Raw genomic sequence first — 22,771 nt, forward strand, 5'->3', positions numbered from 1 at the left:
CAACAGTGACTCCAGACCCCATGAAGTCATCAGGTCAAACATGGGTAAAAAAAACCACCTTCTGATAACCAACAGATCAGATCCAAGCTCTGCAGTCCTGTCAAATCCAGTCCTGACTGGTGTGGAAAATTTAAATAACTCACTGGAAGAGGAGGCTTCACAAATACCCACTCAATAATGGGAAAGCCCAGCACATCCGTGCACATGATAAGGCTAAGGCATTTGCAACAACCTTCATCAATGGTGCTGATTGGATGATCAATCTACGTCTCCTCCAGAGGTTCCCAGTGTAACAGGTGCCAGTCTTCAGCTTATTTGATTCATTCCACGTGACACCGAGAGACAGTTGGAGTATTTATTGTATGTTGCAAAGGCTGTGGACACTGACAAAATATTGACAATAATACTGAACAGTTGTGCTCCAGAAATTGCTGGATCCATAGCCAAGCTGTTCCAGTACAAGCATAACATTAATATTTACAAAGTAATGTGGATAATTGCATATACACAAAAAGCGGGGCTAATCCAACCTAGCCAGTCTCCACTACATCAGTAAAGTGATTAAAGGTATCATCAACAGTGCTATCAGGCAGCACCTGCTCACTGATACCTAGTTTGGGTTCCACCAGGACCAGTCTACTCCTGATTTCATTGCACACTTGGTCCAGAATGTGGACAAGATAGGTGAATTCCAGTGGTGAGGTGATTGACTGCACTTGACATCAAGACAGCATATGACCAAATGTAGCATCAGCAAAACTGGAGTCAATGGGAATCAGGAAGTTCTCTGCTGGTTACAGTCATACCCGACACAAAGAAAGATGGTTGTAGTTGTTGGAGGGCAGTCACCTCAGTTGTGTAACATCTCTGAAGGAGTTCCTCCAAGTAGTGACCTCCATCATAAGGTCAGAGGTCCCTACCTCGCTAATGATTGCACTATATGCAGCACTATTCATGACTCCTCAGATACTGAAGCAATTCCATGTCCAAATGGAGTAAGATAATATCCAGACTTTGGCTGAAAAATAGCACATAGCATTCATGCCTCATAAATGCCTGGTAATGACCATCTCCAATAAGAGAAAACCTAACATATGAATAGAATGGGAATAGAGGGATATGGATCTGTAAATTAAGGTAGTTTTAGTATGGAAGGGCAAAATGTGTCGACACAGGCTTGGAGGGCCAAGGTCTGTTCCTGTGCTGTATTGTTCTTTGTAACCATCACCTCTTGCTATTCAATAGCATTATCATCACTGAATCCCCTACTTTCAATATTCTAGAGTTTAGCATTGACCAAAAACTGAACTGAACTTGTCATATAATTTGAATGACTGTCAGAGCAGGTCAGAGGCTAAGAATCCTGCAGTGTGGAGCTCCTGACACCCCAAAGTCTGCCCAACATCTACCAGACACAAGCTAGGAGTGTGACAGAAAACTTCTCACTTGCCTGGATGAGTGGAACTCCGCAACACTCAAGAAGCTTGATACCATCCAGGTCAAAGCAACCTACCTGATTGGCACCACATCCACAAAAATCCATTCCCTTAGTCAATGATGCTCAGTAGCAGTAGTGTGTACCATCTACAAAGCACACCGTAGGAATTCAAGGTTTCTTAGATAGCACCTTCCAAATCCACAACGCCTTCTATCTAGAAAGACAATAGTAACAGTTACACTGGGACACCATCAACTGCAAGTTCCTCTCCAAGTCATTCATCATCCTGACCTGGAAATATATCACTGTTCCTTCAGTGTCGATACATCAAACTTCATTGTAGGTCTACCTACAGCGCACAAAACTGCAGCGGTTCAAGAAGACAGCTCACCACCACCTTCTCAAGGGGATCTAGCGATGGATAATAATTGCTGGCACAGCCAGTAATGCCCATGAGTATATACAAAAAAAAACACACCTCTGAGACAGGTGGGACTGAAGCCTCAGGGTTCTGGCCCAGAGATGTGAGACACTACCACTGTACTACAAGGCAAGAAATCAGCATTTCTAAATATAAAACCACCATTATTTTGTTGATAACCATATGGAAAATAACTATTTCTCTCAAAAAAAAGCCAAAGGAACCATGGATCTTCAAATTCAGAAACAAAAACAAATAGCTGGAAACATTCAACAGGTCTGGCAGCATCTGTGGAGAGAAATCAGAGTTAACATTTTGGGTCTAATGGCCCTTCTTCAGAACTTTGTTTCTCTCACAGAGCTTTCAGGACAACCTCTAACAAGGCACCCCTAAAGCATTGCATCATTTTTTTTTGTCTGGTGTCTGACATCTCCAGGCGTGGGTGAGGGTGATGGTGATGGGCAGAATGTTGAGTGATGCTTCTGGGATGCATAGCCTGAAGTGCCTTTTAAATATGGTGTCCAGATATTAGAGCCCTGAATGTTCTGGGGTCTTCAAAACTTCATGCTCATAAAATGTGGCGCTTTTATCCATGCATTGATAATGTGCTGAAAGAATGTAAATGCCAAGAAAACCCAACCTGTCCGTGAGCAGAAATCTCTCCACTTTTACATGCCACTCTATACTTAATTTCAGAAGGAAATTTGCCCTACTTTTCTTGTCAGTTAGTCAATCATTGATTCGTGCTATTTGTATCACCGAACACCATGAGTCCTTGTATTGTGTCAGTAAACATTTTACGTGGCATGCTATTGAATGCCTTTTGGAAACGCAAATACTCGGCATCTATTTGCCCCATTATATCCACCTTGCTTTTTACATCTCATTGAACTCTAATTAGTTTGTTCAACATGATTTTCCTTTCACAATACAATATTGTCTCTGCTGATTTGTATTCTGATTTTGTAAATGTCCTGTTATTAACAATGTGATAATCAATTCCAGCACTTTCCCAATGACAGATGTTAAGCAAACTGATTTAAAGTTTTTTGTTTTCTATTGCTCTCCTTTTTTGCTCGTTACGTTTGCACTTTTCCAATCCACTATGATCTTTTCAGAATCTATGAAGCTTGGGAAGAATTATGGAGTTTTGGAAGAAGTTCCTCACTTCCCTTCTCCTGGGCTTTTCTAGCATTTATTGGATATTTGTTGTGTTTTCTACCGTGAACATTAAACAAGTCTTGCTCAAAACGGCATTTCCTTGTTTCCCATTTGTTAATTCCCTGACTAATGTTCCAATGCTTACTTTAGCTAATCCTTTTAATATACTTGCCAATATTTTTTACTGTCTGTTTTTTATATTTCTTAGATGTTTTCTCTCGTGCACTATTTTTCCCTTTATGAGAATTGCTGAATAAAGCTACATTTTAACCAAGCTTTTTGTCTTGCACTCATCAGGATGTTTGCACACACACCAATGTGAAGAGGTAATGCAAATAACATCTTTATATTGTATGGGAAAAATGTGTTGATTGTTGGCAAGTCTTTGATTTCTACGGGCATTATAATGGAGAATGTAGCATTTTGATGATAACTGATTTGTTTAAAGTAACAGGTAGGTTGATTCTGATTTTTCTTCGTGTCTGTACAGTGTGGAAGCAGGTCACTTGGCCCATTGAGTCCATACCAAAAGAAGCACATCCCACCCAGACCTTACCCTATAACTTGATGCTCCTTGATGCTACACTTGGTTAAATGCAGCCTTGATGTCAAGGGAAGTTACTTTCACCTAACCTCTGGACTTCTTTTGTCCATGCTTGAATTACGGCTGTAATGAGGTCAGGAAATGAATGGCCCTAGTGGAACACATATTGAGTGTCAGTGAGTAGGTTATTGCGAAGCAAATGTTGCATTTTTGCAGCCTCCATCATTTTGCTGATAATTGAGAGTAGACTGATGAGACAGTAATTGGGAGTTGGATTTTTCCTGCTTTTGACGTATGAGACATAACTAAGCAATTTTCCACATTGCCATGTCTGTTCCAGTGTTGTAGCTGTACTGGAATGGCTTGGCTAGGATCATGGCAAGTTCTGGACTATAAGCCTTTAGTATTATTGCTGGAATGGTAATTAATGTGAACCATCAGGGAACCTTACTATATGTTTGCCAGTGCCACAAACAATGGTCTACAACTGCTCTCTGATTGTTCTGTCACTGAGCCAACCTCCAATCTATGCTGCCACAGTTTCTTTTATCCTTTGGGTTCAGTTTTGTGATAAGTCTATTTCATGGCAGTTTACTGATAAATATCAGAAGTTCATTTAAACTACATCAACTGCATTCCCTCAACAATCCTTCCTTTTACCTCATCAAAAAGCACATTTGAGCTTTGTCTACCTGATTTGCCTCGAACAAGTATATGTAAGTGTTATCATTTTATCTGCATTTGTCCAGGTGATTATTTATTTTGTGCAACACAAATGTAGGGTTATACATCACTTATACAGGGCATTGGTAAGGCCATGACTGGAGTAACCTTGAGATTTTTTTATGTGGAAAGGATGGACAGATTAGACTACTATTCATTGGAGTTTAGAAGACCAACAGGCGAGTTGATTGAAATATTTAAGATTCTGAAGTCTCTTAACAGGGCGGAAAGGATTTTCTCTCTTGTGGGATAATCTAGAACTAGGGACATTGTCAAGATAATAGCAGGTTGTCCATTTAAGAGGAAGAGAATTTCTTTTTCAGAGGGTGAGGAGTCTTGAACTCCCTTCCTTCAAGAAAGCAGAGTCTTTGAATATTTTTCTGGCAGAGGTTTGATAAGCAAGGGAGTGAAACGTTATCGAGGTAGGAAGGATATAGAGCAGGTTTGAGAAGCCGAAAAGTCTTCTCCTACTCCTAATTTGTAGACTGCCAGTCTCTTCTTATTGTCTCTCTTTGTTCTCCTTAATTTCTTTTTCATTTCTCCTCTGAACAATTTATATTTCACCGGATTCCCACATGAACTGTCAACCTGATATCTGTCATTTGCACCCTTTTATTGCTTTATTTTATTCTCTATCTCTTTCATTATCCATGGAACTCCGTCATTGTTTGCTCAATCTGTCCCCTGGGAATGTAACTCAATTTTATCTGAATCATTTCCTCTTTAAAGGCAACTTATTGTTCTGTTAGTTTTGCCTTGCCAATCTTCCATTATAGCTAACTGAAGACAAATTTTCAACTGGTATAATAATTGGCAAAAAGTCAATTTGCACTGAATGTAATCTACACTAGAAATTCCTTCATCTGTTACTTTTTATTCTTTGCTGTGGTGTGAATGTCATGATAGGTCCAGCAATTGTTACGATGCTAATTGCCCCTTTAGAAGGTGTTAGTAAGTTTTTTTTTTCCCTTTATTCATTCATAGGATGAGGCCATCGCTGACTAGGCAGCATTTATTGCCCATCCACAATTACCCAGAGACAGTTAAGAATCAACCAGAGATAGTAGGAACTGCAGATGCTCGAGAATCTGAGATAACAAGGTGTAGAGCTGGATGAACACAGCAGGCCTTTGACCTGTCTGTCTCCTCTCCACCTACCTTCTCCTTTATCCATCTTCTATCTGCCTTCCCCTCTCTCCCTATTTACTTCAGAATCCCCTTCCCCTCCCCCATTTCTGAAGCAGGGTCTAGGCCCGAAACGTCAGCTTTCCTGCTCCTCTGATGCTGCTTGGCCTGCTGTGTTCATCCAGCTCTACACCTTGTTATCTAAGAATCAACCACATTGCTTTGGGTCTTGAGTCACATGTAGGGCAAACCAGGTAAGGATGGCAGTTTCCTTCCCTAACGGATATTAGTGAACCAGATGGATTTTTCCTGACAATCAGCAATGGATTCATGGTCATTATTAGACTCTTAATTCCAGGTACTTATTGAATTCAAATTCCACCATCTGCCACGGTGGGATTCGAACCCAGGTTACCTAGGTTTCTGGGATAACAGTCCAGTGATAATACCAAGTTCCTGGTTTAGGTACATCTGCACTGTTGTCAAGTAAGCAGTTGAAGGATTTTGATCCAGCAACAGTGGAGGAACAATGATATAGTTCATGAGAATGGGGCCAGCACAAATTTTCCATTCCTAATTGCCCTTGAGAAAGTCGTCATGAGCTGCAGTCATGAATTACCGAACTCCTTTTGGGGTGTAGGTGCACCAGGGCCAGGGGCAGAAATTATGCGCATCCAGCTCTGCTCCTGGCACAGCTCCTCGAATATGAGCACAGCAATGCCATCTCCAACCTGAACATAGTGGTTCTAACCCAAGCATAGCAGTCCCAAACCTCCGCCCTGAGAACAAGTGACTCACCCCCAAGTCCCAATTATTGAGGCATCTTGAACCCTACTGGCTGGGTCCTGAGGTACACTCAGTCTAATTAGAAAGGGAGTTTCAGGACTTTGCCCCAGTTACAGTAAAGGAATAGCGATATAGCTCCAAGTCAGGATGGTATGTGGTGTGGTATGGGAGCTTGCAGGTGGTGTTCCCATGCAGCTACTACTTTTGTTCTTTTCAGTGGTCAAGGCCTTAGATATAGAAGATGCTACTGAAGGAGGATGAGTGAGTTGCTACTGTGCACTTGTAGATGGTACACATTGCTGCCACTGTACATCGGTGAAGAAGGGAGTGAAAATTAGAGGTGATTCAACTGTTCTTTTAAATCTACTCACACCATATAAGCATGTGAGTTCAAAAATAACGTTGGTTCAGGTTTCCATATCAAACCTATTTCACTGTAATGTTGCACTGTAGAATATGGGGGCAAAAAGAGAATTCAAAGCTAAAGATTATGAGAGTGGCTTGGTTTAACATATGACTGATGGTACCTTTATTAATCCAAATACACTGATACTCAAATTTCTAATTCACACACTAATTATTTTTTGATACATAGTGTTTGAACTGAGGCTTGAGGACAGCTAAATTGCTCCAGTCCTAATATTCCATGAGTCACAACATAAAATAAAAATACATTTCAAGGCAATGAGATTTTTTTCCTTTTTCATTCAGGAAATGTGGATTTCACTGTCTGGGCCAACATTTATTGCCATTCAGAAGATGGTGCTGAGGTGTCTTCTTAACTGCTGCAGTCTATTTGTAAACCCTCAGTGCTGTTAGGGAGTTCCAGGATTTTGACCCAGCCACATTAAAAAAATGGCATTTTTAAATCAGGATGATGAGTGGCTTTGAGAGGACTTTGCAGGTGATGGTGTTCTTTTGTATGTGCGCCCTTGTCATTCTCAATGGCAGCGTTCATGTGTTTAAAAAGATGCTACCTAAGGATCCTTGCTGAATTTCTGCAGTGCACCTTTTAGATGATACACTCGGCTGCTACTTTGCATCGGCAGTGGATTGAATGACTGTTTATATCATGCTAATCAAGCAAGCTGCTTCGTCTCGCTAGGGTCAGGCTTCTTGAGCGTTGTTGGAGCTGCACTCATCCAGGTGTGTGGAGAGTATTCCATTACACTCCTGACTTGTGCCTTGTAGATGGTGGACAAGCTTTAGGGAGGCAGGAGGTAAATTGTTCCCTGCAACTGATCTACTATTGTAGCTACAGTATTTTTGAGATTAGTCCAATTTAGTTTCTGGTCAATGGTTGTTATGGGGGAATTCAGAGAGTGGAAGCATCATTGAATGTCACTGAGTGATGGTTAGATTCTCTCCTGTTGGATATTGTCAATGCCTGGCAAATATTATTTGCCACTTGGCAGCACAAGCCTGAATACTGTCCAAGTCTAGCTGCATTTGGACATGAACTGCTTCAGCATCTGAGGATTCATGAATGGTGACCAATTAAATATCTCAGGTTTTAAACAACAAGATCTATAAATAATTTCCTAATAAAAGACAACTATTAGTTTGTCATAACAACATTTAATCAAAAAAATTCAATCAATCATCAGTTGACATGCACAGTAAGTAATATATAAGTATAAATGCTTATCTCTCTAAACATCCACAAAATACGTGCATAGGCACTCACTTACTTCAGAAAGAGAGAGAAAAAAAATAAACAAAAATCCAAAATCGCTGCTTTATGAAAAAAATAGCACTTTGGTCAATGAATTGAAGGCAGAAGAATAAAGCATAGAATGTTGTGGAGTGTGTTGCTCTGAATAGTTGCCTTGAAGTCTTGCAGAATCTGTTTGCTCAGGAAATACAATTTTGAGATGTTTCTTCAATCTGTCTTTAAAAGAACAAATACACTTTACTGCTAACTCAAGAAAGAGGATTGAGAAATGAGACAACAGTGGGCAGCTTGTCCTTAGCTAGATTTCCTTCAACTGAGTTTATTTTTTAGCAGATTTCCCTTCAACTGAATAAATTTAGAAATACCACCATAAGAAAGGTGGTAAAAAAAATCAAGGGAACTATAGACCTGTGAGCCTGACATCAATGGTGACCAAGTTGTTGGAGGGGAATCTGAGGGACAGGATTTACATGTATTTTGAAAGGAAAGGACTAATTAGGGATAGTCAACATGTGGGAAACCGTGTCTAACTTGATTAAGTTTTTTGAAGAAGTGATGAAGAAGATTGATAAAGGCAGAGCATTGGATGTTGCCTATATGGACTTCAGTAAGGCGTTTGACAAGGTCAACTGGTTAACAAGATTACATTACATGCAATACAGGGAGAACTAGCCATTGCAATACAAAATTGACTTGAAAGTAGAAGACATAGGGTGGTGGTGGAGGGTTGCTTTTCAGGCTGGAGGTCTGCGACCAGCAGTGTGCTGCAGGGATCGGTGCTGGGTCCACTGTTTTTTGTTATGTATATAAATGATTTGGATGTGAATATAGGAGATATGCTTGCAGATGACACCAAAATTGGATGCATAGTGGACAGTGAAGAAGGTTACCAGGGAGTACAATGGGACTGCGATTAGATGGGACAATGGGCTGAGTAGTAGCAAATGGAGTTGAATCTAGATAAATGTGAGGTACTACATTTTGGTAGAGCAAATCAGGGCATGACTTATACACTTAATGGTTGGGAAGTACTGCTAAACAAAGAAACCTTGGAGTGCAGGTTCATAGTTCTTGCAAAGTGGAGTCACAGGTAGCCAGGGTAGTGAAGAAGGAATTTGGTACACTCAACTTTTTTTGGGTCAGTGCATTGTGTATAGGATTTGGGAGGTCATGTTGCAGCTGTGCATGACATTGGTCAGGCCACTTTTGGAATACTGCATTCAATTCTGCTCTCCCTGATATAGGAAAGTGGTTGTGAAACTTGAGGGGGATTTAGAAGGATGTTGCCAGGTTGAGCTATAGGGAGATGCTGAATAGGCTAGGGCTATTTTCCTTGAGAGGCTGACCTTACAGAGGGTTATAAAGTCATGAAGAGCCTGGATAGGGTGAATAGTCAAAGTCTTTTCCTCAGGGTAGGGGAGTCCAAGACTAGAGGGCATAGGTTTAAGGTGACAGTGGAAAGATTTAAAAGGGACCTAAGGGCAATGTTTTCATGCAGAGGGTGGTGTATGTATTCAATGAACTGCCAGAGGAAGTCAGATGTACAGCACGGAAACAGACCCTTTGGTCCCACACATCCATGCTGATCAGATTTCCTAAATTAATCTAGTTGCATTTGCCAGCAATTGGTCTATAATCCCTCTAAACCCTTCCTATTCACATTCTCATCCAGATGTCTTTTAAATGTTGTAAATGTACCAGCCTCTACCACTTTGTTATAAAGCGGAGGTTAATCCCCAAGGACTAAGACTGAAACACCCGAGGAGCATCTCATCCTAGAATCTGTAAAACGAGTGTGGAAAGTGGTGTAACCTGCCTGTCGGCAACTTTTAGTGGTTAAATAAAATAAATTCTTGACACTCACTTTAAAAAAAAAACTAACAATTTATTTGTCTAACACTAACAGTGAACAAATTCACTAAACTATTAACAAACCTAATAAATCCCTTCTAATGACTATTTCCGAATAAAGCAAGATTCTAATGGTAAGCTGTTCCAATAAATACTAGTCCCACATGTACACAAAAAAAATCTGTATTTAGTCTCTTGATCTGCAGTTGGGAGCTCCATTATTCTTTATACAGATTTACTGTTATGTTTCAACATTCTCATTCTCTCTTTTGAAATAGCCAGTATTTCAATAACTTTATTATTTTGTCTACTTGAACATGCATTTACAATTTGTATTGAAAAATTGTATTATATGGCTTACTATTTGCTGGTTAATCTTTTGATTAAAAAATACTTAATGGTTTCTAACCTGTAACAATGCTTTAAGTTAGGCTAACAAAAGCAAAATACTGCAGATGTTGGAAATCTGAAATGAAAAAACAAGAAAAATTTAAATACTCAGCAAATCATACTAACTGTGGAGAGAAATAATTAATAACTTGGTGAAAGATCATTGATCCTAAAATATCATTTTTTTTCCCTCTCTCCATAGCAACTATTTGACTGTTGAAAGATTTTTGGCTTGTCTGTTTCTATGTCAGATATCCACATGTGCAGAAAATTGTTTTACAATGTAACTGGTAGCGTTGGATAGGGAGAAACTGTTCCCCCTTAGAGAGGTCAATAACTAGGGAATGCAGTTTATAGAAAGGGGCTGGAGATTTATAGAGGAATTTAGGAGATTTTCACCCAGAGGGTAGTGGGCATTTGGAACTCACCACCCAAAAGGCGGGTAGGAGCAAAATCCTGCAAGACATTTGGGAATCTTTGAGAGGAGCTTGAAATGCCAAACACACACAAGGGGAGGGAAAACACTGGATTTTAAATAGATAAAAAAGCAATAGAATTTTCTTGAGAAACTCAGCATGTCTAGCAGCAACTGTGGAGAGACAGAAAGCAGAGTTAGTGATTCGAGTCCAGTGATCCCTCTTCAGAACTAAGTTCTGACTGCACTTGAAACATTATGACTCCGCTATCTCTCCCTCCACAGACACTGCTAGACCTGCTGAGTCTCTACAGGAACTTGTGCTTTCTTCGTTACTTCGGCAGAAGCATTCTGTTTTGGGATCTTTCGCATTCCCGGTTCTTGGTTTTATTTCAGAACAGATGCAGATGTTAGTGACGACGGGCCGAAGGGCCACTTTCCTTCATCCCACGCTGAGCCGTACCATCACGAGAAATCGCAATGTGGGAGTCAACTTTTTCCGCATTTCAAAAGAGGAATGATACTTGATTATAAAAATATCTTTGTGTGTACATTGTCACAGACACAGTTCTGTTCCCCAGTCGCAGATCAAGGAGACAAGACATTGGAGTTTGGTGGGCAAGAGTCAAAATAAAAAAAACACCAATGACCTTTCTTACACATACAATATTATATTTACAGGCTAAGAGAGATGAGGGATTGATGTAGATAGGTAGAGAGAGAAAAAGAGATTTACCTACCTGCCATCTACATCGAAATGAACGGCGCTGACCCCCAGTGATTGGCTGCTTGACCTGGAAGCGGAGCCCGGCCCTGAAGGATGGAGACGGTGGTGGCGGCGCGCGGTGCACTCTGGGAGCTTTGCCCGTTGGCGTCCGCTGCGTGTCTCGCGGACTCGAAGCCGCTGGCGCTGGCGGAGCGCGAGCGGCTGGAGCCTGGACCGTGCACGAGGAGGAAGTGGCGGCGGTTGTGGTTGTTGTTGTTGTTGTTGTTGTTGTTGTTGATGGTGGTGGGGGGGTAGGACCCCCGAACAAAACAACATCTGGAGGAGGTGGGGGTGTAAAAGAAGCCGCCGTTTGGCACCTTCCCGGACAAGGCCTGTCCGCTCGCAACTTTATACCGTCCGTAATTCATCCGACCTCTCCGGAGTTTGGAGGAGGAGATTGAGGCTCTGGTTGGGGGAGTGGAAATAAAAAGAGGTTATCGCGGGAAAGGCAACCTCCTCTTCCACCACCCCCCTCCTCCTCCTCCTCCACTCCTTCCCTCCCCTCCGGCCAACGCTCGGATCAGCGACCCCTCCCGTCCCCTCCCTGATCCACCATGTCCGGCGAGAGGAACAGGCGATCGCTGGCTTTCCGCACCGGAGCCTCCGTCGTCAGGATTGACCCCGAGCTCGGGCCTCTCCACCACCACCACCAAAACAACGGCGGCGGCAGCAGTAGCAGCGAGGCCTCGAACGGGGCCTTCCCGTCCGTTAGTCCGACCAAATCGGCTGCCCTCCCCGCGTTGGACGGCGCCCAGGCCGAGGCCCCCCCGGCTGCGCCCCCCGCCGAGGAGGACTGGGTCGAGACGGTGGTGGTGGACGACGAGTACCCGGAGCAAGAGGTCTCCTCGGTGCGGGTGGTCGACGGCGGCTCAATCAGCAGCAACGAGTCCGAGGAAGAGGAGGAGGAGGAGCCCCCGCCGCCACCGCCGGACGGGGAGCTGGAAGGGATGGACGGGCCCGGCAGCAAGGAGCGAGCCGCGACGCCCGGTGAAGGAGCTGGAGGCGCTGTGGGCCAGGAGGACGAGGAGGGAAACGGCGGTGGCTGCAGCCGGAGAGGATTCGGGCTGACCCTACTCGGCCGGCCCCAGTCCTTCCTGCTGCCCCAGCAGCGCACTTTCCAGAGGTCGTGGCTGCAGGAGTTCCCGTGGCTTCAGTACGAGCAGGAGACGGGCCTTATGTACTGCTCCTGGTGCCTGCGGGCCAACAGCGGGGTGGGGAGCAACAATAACCGCAACAAGTTCGTGAAAGGAAGCCGCAATTACAGGCGAACCACGCTGCTGCGGCATCACCTTTACACTGAGCACCGGCAGAATGACCCGTCCGCCGCGGCCTGCATGGAGGTGAGTGTGAGTATAAATCATACTGCAAAACGCTTCCTCTCGAAGTGGGGGAGGGTGTTAAGTAGCCATTGCTGATTCTGCGTTCATTCGGATTGCAGTGACTCCATTTACTTCAGACTGAGAGCGCTGATGGCTCTCCAGGTTATTCGAAGTTAATATTGACGTTAGGGTTTAGAATTTTCTTTCCCTCTCGCCCAGTCCCATCCCCCAAACTCCTTAATCCATGTACACAACAGATTGAATTCAGTTTGGATCTATTGATTTGAACGGAATTTGATCTTGTACCCTGTTTACATGGCACTATGCCCATGGCTCGGAACACAACACGGCGAGAGATCACATTACCGACCAATGCACGCTGTATTTGGAAACGGGCGAGAAATGCACGCAACAAAAAAAAGTTTCTTTGTGAGTGGCAACTTTTTTCTAAGTTTTGTTGCCCCCGCACAGTCGGATGCCATCTGGTTTGAGAATTTTATTTTGCCATGCGTTGATCAACAGTATTTTTCAGCTTGGTAAACAAAAATTCAGTCCACTTTTTTGAATTACAAGGAAGCATTCTAGAATTTTGAGCGATTGTATTGCTGTATAATGTATACTTAAAACTGTTAAGGTATATATTAAAATAGAATTTGGAAAAATAAAGAAAATGTAGATGCTGGAAACGAACAAAAACTGAAAATGCTTACATGTAGCAAGCTGGGCAGGCTGTGTAGAGACAGTACACTATTTAGTATGTCAACTGTAAAGCCTTCATAAGGATTTTGCAAAATGCCGTTTTGAAAAGTGGGACAACATGACTGGCATGACAATTTGGTTCAGTATGTAACTAATCCATTTTAATCTTCAGGGTAGTAAAAGTTCATAACAGATTGGTTCTGCTCTTTGTAGGTTCTAAATTAAACTTATCAAATGTGATCGTTAGTGACATGAGCCTCTACTCATAATGTTTTGATCAGGAAGCAATCAGACCCTGGTGTCTTCTTGGAGTACATTCTCAAGAGCTACAAATTATCTGATAAAATTTGCAAATATGACAATGACTAATGGTTTCATTCTGCATTTGAACTCTGTAATAGAGACATGAAAATTCTGTACCAGTTAATATCTAGAAGACTTTAAAATTGCAATTTTCAGATGTTAGTTGGCTATAATCTATTCATTGTGGTACATAAATTGGACTGTATTTGATTGAATTCAAGAACTGATTTGAAGCAGTTCGAACAGTGTTATCTTTTTGAATAACACCAAGTCTGTTCAAACATAGGTTTGTCAGTAGTATTGATGGCTCATTGTGTCACGGGGCTCAAACTATGTTAGAGAAAAATTATACATGCAGCCATTGATAACTGGACCAGTTTTGAAAAAAAGATGGAACGTTCTTACTGGATCTTTAATACTAGTCATCAAATTGTATAAAACCCTCTTTATAACATGTTTCTTGCTGCGACATGCCTTTTTTTTCACAACTCCCAAAGACAGCATTATGGAGAGGGTAATTTGAAAAGGCACAGCTGCCTTGTGAAAGGTATTGTACCAGTCTAGAAGAACTGACTGTCTCAAATTACTGTAATTGCATCTGTCCCAGATGAGCCCACTGTCACTCATTTACTTAGATTATCTGAAAGTCTTATTCCTTGATCAGTTGCTTCAGTTTTCTTCCAATGCATGTTTGTTTTTGTAGCACTACAGCTGAAAATGTAGTCTGGATAGAGTTTAAAAGGATAGTATTTATTAGATGTACTGGTGAAGTAGATGACTATTTAAAGATGACATACATTGCGATGAATATGGAGTAGCATGATGTATATCGAATAACAGTTCAGATGTTAAGATTCTAAGTGGTAAGCAGTGACTCGTGGGGAGCAGTGACGTAGGGGTCAGTATTAGGACCCCACCTATTCACTACATATTAATGGATTTAGATGAGAGAACTCAATGCAATATCTCCAAGTTTGCAGGCAACATAAAGCTGAATTGTGACAAGAATACAGAGATGCTTCAATGTGATTTGGATGTGTTGAGTGAGTGGGCAAATACATGGTAGATGAGGTATAGTCTGGGTAAATGTGAAGTTATCTGCTTTGGCTGCAAAAACAGAAAGGCAGGATTATTATTTGAATGCTGATAGATTGGAAGGGGAGGTGCAAAAAGATGTGGGTGTCTTGTACACCAGTCACTGAAAGAAAGCATGCCGGTGTAGTAGACGGTGAAGAAGTCAACATACTTCATAGCAAAAGAATGAGTACAGGAGCAGATTACTGCAATTGTATAAGATCTTGTTGAGACCACATCTGTGTGCAGTTCTGGTCTGTTTATTTGAGGGAGGATGTTCTGGCTATAAACAGGGTGCAACAAAGATTTACCATATTGATTGCTGAGATAGATGGTCTTACGTATGAAGGGAAACTGGATTTTTTTTACGACTACCTTGACTAGAGATCAGAAGAATGGGGGAAACCTGTCAAATTCAAACTGGACTGGACAGTTTAAATGCAGAAAGAATGTCCCCAATCTCGGGGAATCCACAATCAGGGGTCATAGTTTAAAGATGGGGATAGGCCATTTAGCATGAGACAAGGAGAAAGTTTCTTCACCCGGAGTATGTTGAACCTGTGGAATTCTCTGCCAAGGAAAGTGGTTGAGGCGAAAATATTGAATGTTTTCAAGAAGTTAGATATAATTTTTAGGGCTAAAGGGTATGGGGAGAAATTGGGAACAGGGTGCTGAGTAGGATGATCAGCCATGATCAAGTTGATTGGTGGAGCAGGTTTAAAGGGTAAAATGGCCTACCCTGCTCTTTTATATGTTTCTGTCTGTTAGAGAATTAAGAGATCCTGAGAATGTAAGTGACTTCTTGCAAAACTGTAGGGGTTTACTATTTTGACTTGAACCCCAAGATTGCATTGTAGGTTCTTGTATAACATTTCAGTGCATTTGAAGATTGTTGTCATGCAGTTTCTCATTGTCATCTGCCAAAAAGAATCAATGTACAGCAATTTTCTGAATAAATCGAACTTATTTTGCTTGCTTTGATGAAATAGTGCAGGTTTAATGTTTACACCATGTGCCTATAGGAAGTATCCCTTTATTGTTAACAAATTTCGGGGATTTTAAAGTTAAATTGACTTGACAGGTCAGATATTTTAATAAGGAGGTCGTGAAATATTCCTGAAGACTTTGACCCTTCAAAGTAGAACTGGTCAAATAAACTAGAAAAATCCATGGACCAACTTGTTTTCAATGTTGTTTTGTTTCAATGTAAGCATGTATATGCACCATCTTGATTGGCCACTACAGCATTTTTTTTGAAGTTGTCTGGCAGTGTTTTTAAAGGAAGCTATATTCCCTAGAGAAGTGTTTAACAAGCTTTCAGAGTGCGAGATTTTTGTTTTGCATTTGGGATCCATTGGTTTCCCAGTAGAGTTTTTGTACAACAAGATTATTTTTCTTAAAGTTATTAAAATTATTATTTTCCTAAATGCCTATTCTAAACAGAACTGCCTTGGCTAGATTTAACCACTCAATTTTCTGTTGTCAAAGCTAAGTTTCTTTTAGGAGATTTTATTGTAGTTGTGTTAATGGAAAGTGTTTATATTAAATATCGCCCCTTTAAAAACATCACTAAGTGATACTTTCTGGGATCTTTGATGTTTGATCTCATAATATTGAGGAAGTTCCCTGTGCAAGATTTCACTGTTGTATTCTTGGGTGATACCTCAAATTTATCAAGGCAAATTTTCAATGTTAGTTGTATTATTTTTAATGAGTTTTAAGAATTAATAATATCCTAAAATGGTATTATGCTAGTTTGTTATTTTCATGTTTGTCCTGCATGTACCTTTTCTTACTTATTGTTGATAGATAAGAAGTAAGTAAAGGCTTTAGATAATCTGCTTTTGCTGTTAGTATGATGGACACAAGTTTATAAAGTGATAACTGGCTCAGTTTGAGGAAGACTACACAGGCAATCGATGTGTTTGTCTGAGTCAGTTAGATTAAAAGTGATATTTCAAGATTCCCTTTGAAATAGCTGAGAAGTTAAATTCGCGTTTTAGCATTTTACTAGACATAGAAATGAAAGAGAATCGGTTAGATAAGTGCATTCAGCTCATAAGATAGCTGTCCAACAGGAATTGTGAGAGCTAAATTTAGCTCAGATGTGTTTTAATTGTATGCAGAGTGCTCAAATTTTCTCTTGCTTTCTTATTCCAAGTTCCTGCTAGATCTTATAAAGTTTGAGGGAATGATTATTGCCTTAAATTTGCAGTTTTCAGCTGAGATCTGAAATTATCCAAAATTGTTTACTTAGACAGCTCGTATAGATCTAGTAATGCGTTACAATCTTTTATGGAGCTTTGGGTTTTACTCATTGAATAAATTGTTATCCCTAGTCCACGTATTGGAATATTCATTGAGTGATCTGGATTACATCTGTATCTGATTATGTGAATTGGAACTGCTAACTTTATGGTAATAAATTTTTTGAGCTAGGACTAATGAAGCACAACAGTATTAGAACATGAGCTGACACAATTAGGTACAGGAGACATGTTGACTGAAAGGCAGAAGGTACCGTACTGTGGAGGGAATTAAGATTTGCAAGCACGTAACACCTGCACAAATATTCTCAACTAATTTTGTGAATAAACTGATTTCTAATAATTCTATGCGTCAAATGGATCGTTTCATATTAAGTCTCAAAGTCACAAATTTTGGACTTCAGTATTTTCATTGTTTATATTGGATATTAAAACTCCAGTGCAGGTTCTTCTGGACACATCTTTTAGTATTCAGTAATGTTTGGTCTCTAATACAAATTTGCTGTACTATGGTGGGCTTTCTTGTCAGGTCATTCGTATTTGCTGTATTTCTGGTTCTAGGCATAGACTAACTACTCATCCTCAATTAGGTTTCAGTTCCCCATTGATTGTAGTTAAAAATCAGTACAGTAATATGTTTCTGACTGAGCTGAATAATGAGAGCAGTCCTGTGTTTGATTCCTGACCTTGAGAGAACTGGTCAAACTCCATATCACATGACCCACATTGAGATATGCAGCTTGGGAGGCAAGTGCTGTGTCTCCAAAGCCATTTTGCATGAATTCTACAAGTGTGCTCTATTGTGTCATGAGTCTGCTGTGTCAAAAGTGAGATTTCAGATTGCTGCAACTACAACTTAGTTCTTTAAAGAATCAGGTCAGTTGGTCTTTTAAAGAAAATACTTCTCTTTCTTCGATCTGACTTGAGCAAAGTTGGGCGCCAAGCTAACATTTAATCAGATTTTGAGCAGCTCTATTTCTTGTAAGCACCTAATGTAACAGATAATTTGCTTTAACACAAACACTGCAGCAGAACAAAACATAAGGATGCAGATTTGCTGTCTGTTTTGTTGAATGTAACACACAAAATATGTGCACTGGTAGGCATTTGGCCACTTGAGCTTGTTCTGCCATTGATTAAGATGATGGTTGATCTGATTCTGGCCTTCATTCGTTTTCTTGCTTAGTTACATATCATTTGACTCACTTTTACATTAAAAATTTGTGACCCAGTCTTCAGTGCTGTCTGGGATGGGGAGTTCCAAAGATAAACAACCCTCTGAGGGAATAAATTGTTCCTAATCTTTCTCTTAAGTGGAGACCCCTTTTATTGTGAAGCAATTCCCCTAATTCTAGATGCCCCCTTGAATGAAGACATCCCATTGCATCTATCCTATCAATACCTCACCCTCACATGTTTCAGTAAATAAAGGCTGAACCTTCCCTCCTTAAAAATTGTCTCTGACAGCTGATTTAAATATTTCAATTCCATTTAATGTGCTGAGCAGCATGCAGTATGAATATGAATACACAGTTGGAAAGTTTATTCATATTAAAACTACACAACATCCCCATGAGGCAATTTGGATCAGCCAGTCTGTAAGTCATTAAACTGGCATGGTTCTTTGATTAGTAGAGAACCTTTTCTGAGCATACTGTATGCTTCTTTCACTAGAGGCCTAAACTGCTTGCAGTATTGTGTGGTCCCATCAATGTCCTGTACAATGATTGTACTCTATATGTACTCTACCTCCTTGCTATAAGACCAGAATTTTATTTGTCTTCGTAACTACGTTTTAGATTCATAATGAGGTCACCTAGATGCCTCTGTACTGCAGAATCCTGCAGTCCATCTTTCCATTTTCCAGTTTTACTACTGAAGTGAACAACCTTATGTTTTTCCTACATTATACTTCAGGCAGATTTTTGCCCACTGACTTAGCCTATCCATATCAAACTTTTTGACTCCTAATCACAACTTGCTGTCCTCCCTATTTTCACATCATTAACAGATTTGGCTACAATACAGTTGCTCCCTTCATCCAATTCAAGTGCATCAAATTTAATGGTTCTCTTTTGTCTACCCCCCTTGTTACATCTTCAAAGACCTATAATGCTCTTTCACAAAAGCATGTTGACTCTACTTGCTTGTAGTTTGATATTCTCCATGTCCTGCTGTTACCTTCTTAGTAATGGTTTCCAACATTTTCCCAATGATAGATATAGGGTTAACCAGCCTGATTAATGTAGGATTAGGCCAACGTCAAAATCAGCTCAGCAAGAAATGTTAGATGGTCTGGAAGCAAATAGTCTAAAATCTTGCTCTCCTGAGAAAAAGTGCACTCTTTAAGAAACTAAGCAATGCTTCCTTGGATTTTTAAGGTATTAATTGTCAGATTATTGTTCCAGCCAGACTTTCTCATGCATGCAAATATTCTCATTGATTGAAAGACAAAGATACTTGTACAGCTATGAAGTATGTGATTGATGTAAGACCTCTGTGCTTGAACCATTGTTAATGACACTACTGTCCACTCTTAATTTGAGCAATATTAGTCACATTTCTCATTGTTTCCACTAAACACTTTGTTCTGAGCCTGAGCTGTAAGTCTATAAAAATTAAAAATCATTTCCTACAGCTAATGTAATATTTCAACTCAATAAAATATACTAAGTAGTGTGCAGTAGTATGTTGGAAATTTGTTAATGTTAAAACTAATGGCCTCATCATGAGCTGTTGGATGAGGTGATTTGGATCTAGCCAGTCTTTAAGTAGTTAAACTAGGATGGTTCTCTTGCTATTGTGTTCTGTTCTTGGTCTGAAAAGAAATAGGCAAATGGATAGTTTGTATTACTTGTTATTATGAGTAGGCACTTCAGCGGTGACCTTATTATTTAAAGCCGCATATCCACTTAATGCTGTTACATTAAACATATAATATGAAGGCAGGTCTCATTTAGGTATGACTGAGAATTACTTGCAAGGAAAATTGGGATGGTACTGGAGGAAGTAAGTGGGAGAATCCTTTGACCTCAAGAATACAGAAGACATGTAATTTAAGTTTTTAATATGTATACTTGCATGTTTTGCTCAAAATTTTTGAGACCTGGACTTGCAGCAGTTATGGTACAATATTTTATAGTTTTGTTTTAACTTAGAAATTAGTGGCCAAATTTTACAGTGCATCATTAAATGATTTAAGAATTTGAGTAGTTGGAAATGTTGGTGAGATGATCAAAATGCAGGTGAAAATTTCTGATAGCTGTGATCGTCACCTGTTGATGCCTTATTGTGTTCATAGAATCCCTACAATGTGGAAACAGGCCATCTGGCCCAACAAGTCAGCACTGACTGTCTGAAGAGCATACTACCCCGACTCGCGTCCCGCCCTGTCCCTGTAACCCTGCATTTGCCATGGCTAATGCACCTAACCTTCACATTCCTGAATGCTATGCGTAATTTAGCATGGCCAATCCACCTAACTTGCCCATCTTTGGACTGTGGGAGGAAACCTGATCACCTGACAGGAACCCACGCAGACATGGGGAGAACGTGTAACTCCACACAGACAGTCACCCGAGGCCAGAATCAAACCTGAATCCCTGCCGTGAGGCAGCAGTTATAGTGGTTGTGTTGAGGAAACTGGTGGCATCTGCCATTCTTAATTCAAATATTTGAGGGCTTTGCCTCCCATGTACTCAATTAAAAACAAGCTAGGTATTCAAATGTAATGTCACTGCTTATACATTTAAATTCATTGAAAAATGAAATTTTTGTATTTGGGTTAAGTTGACTTAGTTTGGCCGTGGTCTCCATGAAGAGGAGAAAATAGGTGTTTAAAATGTTGGTAAGGTCAGTATTAGGCTATTAATATGAAGTAGATGTCTGGAATCACATTATTGGAAATTTCAGAATGATAACTGAATCAAAACACTTGATGCAATTTAATCCAAACTAGTACAAATCAGAAAGATAGTTGAGAGGGATTCTTCAAAGGAAAGATGGTTGCGAATGGTTTCCATTCTTGAGTCTATATGCAAGTTGCAACAGAATGCAGCATAACATAAAATAGCTGTTCGTAAGTACAGGAAATGTTCTTCTGTTGGAACCTTTAAAATTAGACCCCTGTATGATTTCGCGTTCGTAAGTCAGACATCTGTAAGTCATGACAGAAATTTGAGGTAAACACTTTACAGCACCAGATAATATTATCCGTACCTTTCTATATGTACCAATAAATTTCAGTGATGTATATGTAAACATGTGTATTAGATTTTTTTGAGTGAAACTTCAATCTTGCACAATACTAATGGTTTTGGTCTCTCACTAATAAAGAATGCACTTGGAAGTTAGTACACTGAACGTTTGCTAGGTTGGCTCCTATTGTCATTTGATAGGAGGCTAAGCAAAGTCGACCTGTATTCCGTGAAACTTAAACTGGTGATCCCATTGAAACAGACGTTTCTGAAGCATCTTGCCTGATCAAGCTTTGAGAAGTTGTTATCTATAGGATGGGGAATCTTGGATACAATCACAGCCTCAAGATTAAGAAGCAGTCATTCAGGATTGAAGATAAATATCTTAACTCAAAGCATTCTGAATCTTTGGAATCCTCAGTTGCATGGGTTGTGAATTCTCCATTGTTGAATATGCTCATGGTCAACATCTTTGTATTTGAGAATCAAGAGACATGGATGAAGGTAGGAAAGTGGTGTTAAGGTTGAAGACCAGTGTAGCATGGTGGCACAGATCTTCTGATTTACTTTTTTTGTGTTTTTATATGTCTTAAGTCACAGAGAGTAAAGAATGTATTGAGATTATCTGCAAGTTTAATTCTGACTGTTCTGTGTGGCCAAGAAACAGAAGCAGGCACTCAGAGTCATACAGCACGGGACAGACCCTTTCGTCCAACTTGTCCATGTTGACCAAGTTTCTCAAACTAACTTAGTCCCACTTTCCTGCATTTGGCCCATGTCCCCCTAAAGCTTCCGTGTTCATGTAACCCGTAAAAAATTTCTTTTAACGTTGTAATGGTACTGCATCCACCACTTCATCTAATAGGTTCATTCCACACACAAAAAGTTACCCCTCAGGTCCCTTCTAAATCTTTCTCCTCTCACTTTAAAAATATGCCCTCTAGTTTTAAACTCCCCTACACTAGGGAAAAGAACTTTGTTATTCACCTAATCTATGACCCTCATTTTATAAACCTCGAATAGGTCGCCCCTCAACCTTCAATGTTCCAGTGAAAATGTCCCATCCTATCTCACAGTGGTCACAAATTGGGTTGACTTTTGAGTTTAGTCATTAGCTTAATCATGACTTAATTGATTGTTTATAAAGAAGCATCAGTTTGATTTGAGTTGATGGAGTTTGGAGGGCTTAAAGTTTTGGCAAAGATCTGTAGCTTGGGTTGTGGGTGAGGTTGTTGACTTGCTTGCCAAGCTGGCATGTTCTCGTTCAGATGTTTCATCACTATGCTAGGTGACCTCATCAGTGGAGCCTCCGATGAAGCGATGTTATTCTACTCCGCTTGGAATTTATACTCACCATAACGGACCAGACAGTATAAATTCATCGGAGGCTCCACTGATGATGTCACCTAGCATGGTGATGAAACATCTGAACGAGAACAAGCCAGCTTTGGAGGGCTCTTGTGATGCAGTGGTAGTGTCCAGACCCCGACCCAGAAGTTCTGAGTTCGGTCCTCACTTACTCGAGAGATATGTTGCAGCATGTTTGCCCAAATTGATTTAAAATTACCCAGGACAGTGCAGTCAGACATGCACGTTTCCTCTAACTCAAGATAAATGA

General features: G+C 40.5%; 2 protein-coding genes across 3 annotated transcripts in view; one reads left to right on the forward strand and one right to left on the reverse strand.

Annotated features, from left to right (window-relative positions):
- Positions 1–7,756: 7,756 nt before the first annotated feature.
- Positions 7,757–22,771, reverse strand: part of LOC125482918 (uncharacterized protein DDB_G0281497-like) — a 106,127-nt gene continuing 91,112 nt past the window's right edge. Inside the window, exons 2-4 of the mRNA XM_048595659.1 lie at positions 12,123–12,443; positions 11,270–11,700; positions 7,757–8,089 (exon numbers count right to left, since the gene is read on the reverse strand). Coding sequence (XP_048451616.1) covers positions 11,277–11,700; positions 12,123–12,443 — 745 coding nt within the window. The 3' untranslated portion in view covers positions 7,757–8,089; positions 11,270–11,276. The remainder of the gene's footprint in view (positions 8,090–11,269; positions 11,701–12,122; positions 12,444–22,771) is intronic.
- The window catches only part of zbtb10 (zinc finger and BTB domain containing 10), a 73,488-nt gene continuing 62,409 nt past the window's right edge, over positions 11,693–22,771 (forward strand). The window contains exon 1 of one of the 2 annotated variants that reach the window (XM_048595524.1): positions 11,693–12,641. In XM_048595524.1, the coding sequence (XP_048451481.1) occupies positions 11,850–12,641 (792 nt within the window). In that variant the 5' untranslated portion in view covers positions 11,693–11,849. The remainder of the gene's footprint in view (positions 12,642–22,771) is intronic. The other variant, XM_020514638.2, reaches the window with a different exon arrangement.

The sequence above is a fragment of the Rhincodon typus genome, chromosome 4 (assembly GCF_021869965.1).
Source record: "Rhincodon typus isolate 14 chromosome 4, sRhiTyp1.1, whole genome shotgun sequence".
Taxonomy (NCBI): Eukaryota; Metazoa; Chordata; class Chondrichthyes; order Orectolobiformes; family Rhincodontidae; genus Rhincodon; species Rhincodon typus.